The sequence below is a fragment of the Adiantum capillus-veneris genome, chromosome 19 (genome assembly GCF_014529385.1).
Source record: "Adiantum capillus-veneris isolate H3 chromosome 19, ASM1452938v2, whole genome shotgun sequence".
In the NCBI taxonomy this organism is placed as follows: Eukaryota; Viridiplantae; Streptophyta; class Polypodiopsida; order Polypodiales; family Pteridaceae; genus Adiantum; species Adiantum capillus-veneris.
Window position 1 is genome coordinate 130,367,082 of NC_140949.1, and position 9,135 is coordinate 130,376,216.

General features: G+C 41.5%; 1 protein-coding gene across 1 annotated transcript; it reads right to left on the reverse strand.

Moving 5' to 3' along the window:
- Positions 1-3,033: 3,033 nt before the first annotated feature.
- LOC147434873 (putative protein S-acyltransferase 7) lies at positions 3,034-6,644 on the reverse strand. The gene is made up of 5 exons (XM_086491270.1): positions 5,866-6,644; positions 5,147-5,323; positions 4,763-5,062; positions 4,427-4,663; positions 3,034-4,228 (listed from the first exon to the last, which is right to left on the reverse strand). Exons 1-5 carry the CDS (start codon positions 5,965-5,967, stop codon positions 3,689-3,691), a joined length of 1,356 nt encoding a protein of 451 aa, XP_086347396.1. The 5' UTR covers positions 5,968-6,644; the 3' UTR covers positions 3,034-3,688.
- Positions 6,645-9,135: the final 2,491 nt, after the last annotated feature.

The following is a 9,135-nucleotide window of genomic DNA, read 5'->3' on the forward strand; positions in this document are numbered from 1 at the left end:
CACGTGTCTCCTTGACACCTTGAGTAAATTGTTTGAGCTTGGTTGTATTGTCAAGGTCCACATAAATCATTTGTAGTAGACAACAAGCCAAGAACCACTATTATCTTCCACATTGCTACTACTATTGAATCAATAACACTCTCAAGTTGACTAGCACCTAGAAAAGGCATGAAAGAAATGCAACATACCCTGCAAAGAAATCGAGATTAGTTCATATACACGGTTATTCTTAGTGTGGCATAACCATCAATTCTAAGATGTATAGAAAACTAGACAATGGCACCGCTACAAATCTCTACATCATCTTACCAACACATATGTTGAAAGAAGCCTAATGATCTTACCAAACAATGCTCTTGTGCCTAATCTTCAAAATGATGTTGATACGTGAAGGGAGACCATTTTGGATCTAGATGGTGAAGGACCAAGGAAGATATTGAGGAAGATACTCTAGAAGCAGCCAGTGATTCAGATCTACAACTTTCTGTAAATTTTTGAAGGTGAGGTTAAGTTACCAAGTAAGGTTTCAAATCTCTATTGCAAAAGGTATTTGGAAGTAAACTGGACTTGAAGAAGGAGATGCAAGTTTTATATTTGGAGAGGAGAGAGGTAACAGCCTTGGAGGGAGTAAAGAGGACAGAGAAGCTTGAAGAAGGAGATGCAGATTTCATAGTTGGAAGGGAGCGAGGATAGAGGTAGTAGACTTGGAGAGAGTAAAGAGGAGAGAGAATGTAAGCACATTTTTTGAAAGATCTTTTTTAAAAGGGGGATGGAGGAAAGTCAACATCCTCTAGAGAGAAAAAAAGAGATTTTTACTCCCAACTTTTTGAAAAAAAGTTCATTTATTTTATTTTCTCATTTTATTAATAAAGAAAAGGTGGCTCCACCTATAAGCCTATAAGTTTTGCCACTCACTTTAAGGACCCACCACATTGATCATTTCAATCCGCATGACAATCTTCCATTTGCTCATTCCTTAATCTCATTTTTAATTCCATTGAAAATAAAGAAACCCTCCTACACCCCAATCCCTTCCTAATGCAAGAACATGTGCAATACAGGAGAAATTAACTTACGAATTCTCAAGAAATACCTTTGTCTCTTTTGGATGCTTGTTAATGCAGTTGTACGGGGTGATAGCATCTCATAAGTTTGAGTTTTGAGATTGTCCAAAAATGCTTTCTTGCAAACCTTTTTCAAGCGAAGACACAAACACCATACATGCTCTTACTCCTTGAGTCCATATCATTCCCATTGATATCATAGTCATAGAGAATACATGGTTCAAATGAGACAAAACCCTTCTCACCAACTTTCCAAAATTGCATGAGAAGCAAGTACAAAAGTACAAAAGCCAAATATTAAGTTCAGGTCAAATACAAGAAATCAAGAAGTAGCTCGCAAAATGGGATGCACTATACTTGCTTCATGATGCCTTGGTTCAGTCCAAAGTAAATGAGCCTTTTTTACAATGCCAACATATCACGGCTTGGGAAAAATCCAAGGGTTAACACTCCATACATTACACAACATAAGTTGCCCCCTATAACAAAACCATCTGCTCCTCCGCATAAAGAAATGGCACCCACCCTTACACGCTTGCTGAGCCCATCCCCATGGATCCACGGTATTTACCTCCATCCAACTCAGCTCTCATTTGCTATGATGCTAGACACTCAGCAACATTAGGGCTTGGATATGCCACAATCTAGCCAGGCGCTCTCCCTTCTCCCAATTACAAAGTGAATCACAAGTGCTATGCTCATTTCCACAATTTTTTGGCACCAAGAGTCCCTTACCACCTCCACACTCCACATGTAAAGTTTTGATTGGTCCTCTAGATCGTATCTGACCTTTGAGGAAATAATAAAATCTCTCTCTCTCTCTCTCTCTCTCTCTGGCTACCCACAGGACATAACACAACCTAGGTGAAATGTTGTTCAACAAACATCTGGATGCAGAGGCAGAGAAATAGGAAATGATCAAGGCCAAATCAGGTGGTAAGTATTGACTGCATTGCTTATAACAGTACATTTTTCACCCTACTCAACACCATATATGATCCAAGGGAGAGCACAGATGACACAAACATGACAGATGGTATCACACCACATTGACATGAATGACAACAATGAAATTGACATTGCCAACAGCAGTATTACAGGGCATCGAGGATGGAACTCAACTGCAAGAGCTTTGCTAAAGATAGACCGTGTGAAACAAAGCACGGTAGAAGATAAGGAAAGGGCATGGATAACACTGAGGCCAAGGGTAGTTGAACCTTACACAGCAGAAAATCCTGCTGTGGTTTTTGCAAAGTTCTTAAGTAAAGAGATTGACTCAGAGAAGTCACTAAAATCCCCCATACCTGATTCCATGAGATAGAATGCATGGCCAAACATAATGTAATTGCCCCCAAGCCAGGAAACCATGTAAATCATCATAAAAGCATCTGGCAGCTGCTCACGAAAATACCTTAAGAAGTCAGATAGAAGATAAAAGGGCATGGAAGACATTGATGCCAAGTTCTAAAGTTTCATGAGAAATTTTGAGAATTCACTAAATCACCCAAACCCCATTACATGAGATAGAATGGTTCAAATGCTGCTGTGAGAATGACTCAGGATAAACTAAATCACCCAAATCCCAATACATGAAATAGAATGCTTCAAATCCTGCTGTGACTTTCTCAAATTTCATGGGAGTCACTTACATAAATCACCCAAACCCCATTACATGAGATAGAATGCTTCTCTACATGGCGAAGCAAGTAAAGCATGTAAATTATAACAAAGCAATTGGCAGCTAGACATGTGTATACCTTAAGAAGCCAGGTCTCAGCCTCCCGAGACAAACCATCATTCATAACAGTGTGAAATTAGCACAGGCGCCGTTACAAAACGCTCGAGGAGCAAGCACGATACCCACCCAAAAACTAGACCAAAATTTCAATGGACTCCCAAAAGTCTTGACATTGTTGTTCGACACCATATACAAAATAAAACCCCTTAAACCTAACTTAAACACACCGAATTACAATTTTAGAGCTTGCATAGTAAAAAACAGACACAAAAGCCTTCATTTGAACTTACAGTATCAGACCACAAGATAAGGTCAAGCCAGGATCATTCCACAGGTGTTTGGAAACTTTGGAAACTTCTCATGTGTCAGTTATGAATACAAGGCCCATCTTTTATCACCTGCCCACTTCAGCACCAGAAGTTATTTGACTCCCATCATCATCTGTATTGAGGTAAAACCAAGTCCTTACCTTCAGAGTGAAAAACCATGTCCAATTCTGAAGAATACAAACAGATCGTTGAGTGGCGCGATTGTTAGACAATTACCAACTACTGTAGCCAATTACCCAGGTTTCAACACTGAAAAGTAAGGCTATTTATGCCACCAAATTAAAGATGAGAAAATGGGGAGAACCGGGGTAAGGAGCAAGAAGCCAAACTAACTTCAAAGCGAGCAAGCTCTCAGCTAGATCTGTGGACTGTAAGCTTTCAAGTATATTGCCCACAAGGAAGAGTTTTCCAAAAGCCTGCATTGATCTTCTGCGATCCAGCCCCAGACAATTCCGTAGCTGATGATACATTATCTTGGCAACAGCAAAGATGCCAGCTAGCTGTGTTTTCCAGCTCCTATAGTCCCCACAATGATAATGCCAAAACCTCAACATTGGTTACCTGTTTGGCCCTGCTACAGGGACACGAAGACCACCTCCACGACTACCTTCCCCACCTGTACCAGAAGATAGACCTAGAATGTCAGGTGAAATCTCCCAATTGCGGCCCCAGCTACTTCGACGAGCATTCACACCACTCCGAATATCCCTGCTCTCATGTGGGATTGGCTTACCAAGTGCTTCTGCAAATGCATCTTCATATCCATGCTTTAAAATCTTATTTCCAGCTCCATTTGTACTATTTCGAGCATGCAAATCTTGATAAGCTTCCGCACCAACCAAAGTTGACCATGCAGATTTATCCCCCATTTCGATTTCATCAATTGCCTTTCTATTTGGGCTTAGAATATCCACACTTTCCCTAGACTGGACAGTAGGCACACTGATGCTTGGTGCTTCCAGCTGGACCTTGGATCGGAACTTATTTTTTGAGGGGGGGATGCCATTACACAGAACCAGCTTGAAATTTCTAAACACCCCCTCATTGTAAGGATTTGCCTTGTTATCATATCGATAGCGAAAATTCTCATATGTGGTCTGCAAAAACCAGAGAATCTCTAAACATGTGCCAGGGTGTGTATTTTAGTGTGTATAAACTTAAGATAGATACATGCATGCACGCATGTGAGCAAGTGGGTGACACAGACAAGATAAAACTACCCTGTTTGTGTGACTTCATTGCCCTGTCCAAGTATCCTTTCAAACACAGAAACTTTGGTGGGAAGAAAAGCTTACCTGATTTGTGCCAATCAAATACATGTGAAACATTGTCAGCCCACCCACGAACCACGTTGCGAGAAAAGCATATGCCATGAGAAAAGCAGAAGCCGGTGACCTTTGCAGCGCTTTCCAAACAGTGTGCGGAGGATCTCCCTCCATCAACTTCTTGATACGCAGCACACACATTGCAAAAACAAAGAAGCATAACAAAGTGGTTGAGAAGACGAACAGAAAAAAATAGGGGTAATTCCTCTGCAAACACAACAAAAAATCAGTAAGTGCCCAGACAGTACACGTAATAAGCTAAAAGAATGCAAAACAGAAAGGGCACAAAACTTAGGTGAGACTTACTCGCCCAATACATTGTCCTACCCATGGACAGTGATGGTCAAAACGCTCCACACAGTTGTTGCATATGGAGCAATGGGAACAGCGAGGAGGCCTGTATAGCATGCAAGTATCACAATATTTTATTTTGACTGTGACTCCATTAACCACAACATCCTTGGTTCGTGGCAGCTTCAGCTTGGGTGTCTGTCCACCACTCCAATCAGATGGTGAATTAATTTCATCCTCTGGTTCTGGAGGATGAGCATTGCGGGGAATTATACCAGGGTCTCTGCCTGATGTTAATAATAGAAGCACCAAAACCTGTAAAAGTAAACCCAAGACCAACAAGTGTTAAAGCAGTAATGCACATGAAGCATCTCACGATGTAGAATTCACTGAACATACCACGAATGTATGCAGCACTGCCACAATCATTATCACTATCCCACCATCATAATCTCTCCAGAGATGTCGGCCCACAAATACACAGAATACAGACACAGGACCTATAATAAGTACAAGTGTCACCAATAGAGATCGGACATCTGGCCCAAATATCAACCTTCCTCCACAAAAAAACCTCTGCAAAAGCAACAACTTGATCAGACAAGACAATGTGGGACAAACAAAAGTCTTTCAAAAGGACCATCATTTTACTCAGTACAGAATACAGCAATCAAAACAACAAAGGTCCAGGACAACCATAACCTACCAGAAAATAAGACAATATCCAGACACGCGATGCCATTCTATAAAAATATCAAAAATACGGGCACAATCGTGTAGAGATACTGATCACATCATTACTACTACAGGCTTCACATAAGCAACATGGAGGACAAAACTCCATGTCCGAAATAAATGTGCAGCGATGTGCATATCCAAGCCAGGATTATCTTCGTCATTACTCTTAGGGCAGCCCATAAAAAATTGTATTTCATAAACCAAAAGCTTCCACATTGAGCAGACAGAATTTGCAAAGTATGTAAGATTCAAGCCTCATACTAATTAATACAACCCGCCAGGAAGACAATACGAATCTGCCAGTAACCATTACTTGGATTAAGAGAAGAGCATTCCTCTGGACGGATCTAAAAAGAACTTCAAAGTAGGGGGTAACTCACATTGCTGCCTCTCCACACTTGATAAATTCGCTTGCCAGCAACATTCTTTGATGGGTCAGCATGAAAAGAATTAGACAGCTGGGGGCTTGGCGTAATATACATCCTTCCAGAAGCCACTGTGTAACTCTGCGGTTCTTTAAACACAAATTTGCTCAATATGTTTAAATTTTGCTAGTCCGCTGAAAGAAGAATCCTGTGATCTTTAGCCAAACATAGTAGTCTTCTTCCACACATGCTGCAGTAGGGAAATCATGCCCCGGCTTGATCTTCACTTGCCACGCAAATACCAGAGTTAACCCCGCGATTCTAACCTTTACCCTTGTCTGCGCACGCGACCAGAAGAGGATTCCTCATTTCGAAAAGAGAACCCTGATTGAGCACACTAGTACCCGCAAACGTCAAGATCTGCCAGAAACCCCGACTAATCAACGCGAGAGCCACTGCTCGGCGCCGTGAACAGGAAAAGGATCCGCAAACCCAGCTTCTTAGAATGCCAAATGTGTCCGCGGTACGACGGCTGATCGGGACAACAAGAAAGATAAACGCAGTACAAATCTCCCAGCCTCGAATGTCGTTGCTGATGCAAGTGAACGACCTGCGTGTGGCGATGGCGAGGGAGCAAGAAGACAAACGTTCTGCAGGCTTGATGGCGAACAGGAAAACCCTACCCTCTAAAGTCGCTTTACACTACAGCTGCCAGATCACGCCTGAATATGTCAAGGCTCCCTAGGATCCCGGTGAGTAGTTCGTTTACCGAAAATGTCCATGGCATTTGGGCCTAAACACAAAACAAATGCATTTTGTATCTGCCGTGGCATTCCATCTCATTAAGCTCCCGCACATGCAAAGAGGTATGCTAGGTCCATGTCACATGCATCAAGCTGCAAACTATTAACACCGATATCTCGCATCATTTAGCATGAAGTGTGGAGGGGGATCTACGGTGGGGAAGTGGAGCTATAAGACCAAATGAATTTTGAGACATTGGATGGGAGTGAGTGTGTAAACTAGGCCATGCTTGCTAATATAACTTTAAAGTGAGAACGATAATTTTTTTGGTAGTGATTTCATCACGTTCTTTCATCAAAAGCCAACCAGATGCTTTATTGAGTTTGTCCTACATATTTCTCATAAGAAGCTTTTGTACCTCATGGCAGAACACTCTTTGCCCATGAGGCCCACCTTTCTACTAATTGTCGCATTGCTATCATTCTGTTTAATTGCTCGATAAAATTAAGGTTTTATAGAGCCCCACCCACAATTCTCAAAATTCAGCTACAAAAATACAGGAGAAAACATAAATGTAAATGTTGGAATTGGGGTTGCAGGGACACCCACCTTAAAGAAGATGAAGAAGCTCAAGGCACACAACAGAGAGAGTTATTGCTTAGTGCACAAACGGAAAGATAAGTTAGCCCTAGAATGATGGGCGTATGTACAATGCATGGGAGAAAAAACCTCATAGTGAGGGGAAAAAATGCCTCGGCGGTCCTAAGTGTGCTCACACACATCACTACCACATATATGGTAACAAATCTCTCTTGGGGATGATGCGATGAATAAGAGCTAGCACATAGTGTATAGGGAAGTGCCATGCCCTGAGGACATGATCAGTTCAAAAGGGAAGCAAGCTCAAAGCTTTGCGAAAAGCTTCAAACTTCTCACTAGGCAATGCCTTTTTGAACAGATCTGCAAGGTTGCCCTATGTCAACACATAAGTTAAGCTGATCTCTCCCGCTGAGAGTCTCTCTCTGACCTAGTGATAATGCACCTCAAAGTGCTTTGTGCAAGCATAAAAATTTGGGTTTCTCGCAACTGCCAATGCGCTCTAACTGTCAATGTAGATGATGTTGATAGTGTCCTATCCAACACCCAAATCAGCTATAAGGCATCTCAGCCATACACACTCAATGGTAGCTGCTATGAAGACTGTCATGTACTCGGCTTCACAATTGGAAGTGGTTATAGTAGGTTGCTTCTTGCTCAACCATGATATGGATGAACTGTCGAGCATGAAACAAAAATCACTTGTGGACACTTGTGTGTCATGACAATCATCCCAATTTGAGTCCGAAAGCATGCAAATGTGGAGCAATGATCCCTCCTTGGGATAAATCAACCTAAGATGTAAAGTGCCACTCAAGTAGCGAAAGATCCTCTTAATAGACTATCAATGCTTTGACCCTAGGCTACACATAAATCTATTGACCTGTGAGACTGCAAACCGAATATCAGGCCTCGTATTTTGCATGCATAAATAAGGCATTCAAGAGCATTCTGATAATGACATCGGCAAGATCACCAGCATCATGAAGACTCAATTTCAAACATGCAGTCCTCAAGGCCAAACTTACATAGGAATGTCTCTATGTAGCTTGTTTGAAACAAGGTATTACCTCCATCACACTACTTAAATTGTATGCCCGGGTAATGATGCAAAGGCCACAATTCTTTCATCTTGAAAGTAGCATTCAAATCAACCTTGAATTCAGCAACGTGTGTCTCATTCGGACCAGCTGTCAGCAAATCATCTACATATAGAACGACGATGAGAAATACATCACCCTCATGCTTGACATACAAAATGCTTTCTTACGTTTGCACACTATTATGAAAGCCTTGTTTAACCAAATGAGTGTCAGCTTTCTCATACCAAGCACGAGGAGACTGCTTCAACTTATACAAAGCTTTCTTACGTTTGTACGCTTTATTTTCTTGTCCTTTCTTGACAAAATTGTGAGGTTGTGTTACATAAACTTTCTCATATATATCACCATTTAAGAAAGCAGTAACAATGTTGAATTGATGTACATTCCATCCAAAATGAGTTTCCAATGCACATAGAAAACAAGCAGTAGTCATATGACAAGTGAGAGCAAAGGTCCCTTCATAATCAATGCCTTTTTGTTGTGCATAACGTGTTGGGAGTAGAAGGGGAGAACGGTTACTTCCACAGTTCCAATTTGCTCACACACTTACCTGTCAACCTCTCACCATCTCTCCCAAATCCTAAGTACACACACACGCGCGCGAAGCATATCATTGATAGTGAAAGATTGTAAAGGGAAGATGATGTAAACAAGATTAGAGAGTGCACAACATAGCATGAAAGAGAGAGAGAGAGAGAGAGAGAGAGAGAGAGAGGAATCTTGCAAAGCAACGGCCTAAAGATTGTAGCCCCTAACTCCATGATACCTCTTGTGGAGTTTGGTATTTAATATTTGATATTTTTTATTGGTGCCAAGAATTGCAGGCCCCTCTTTTAAATTT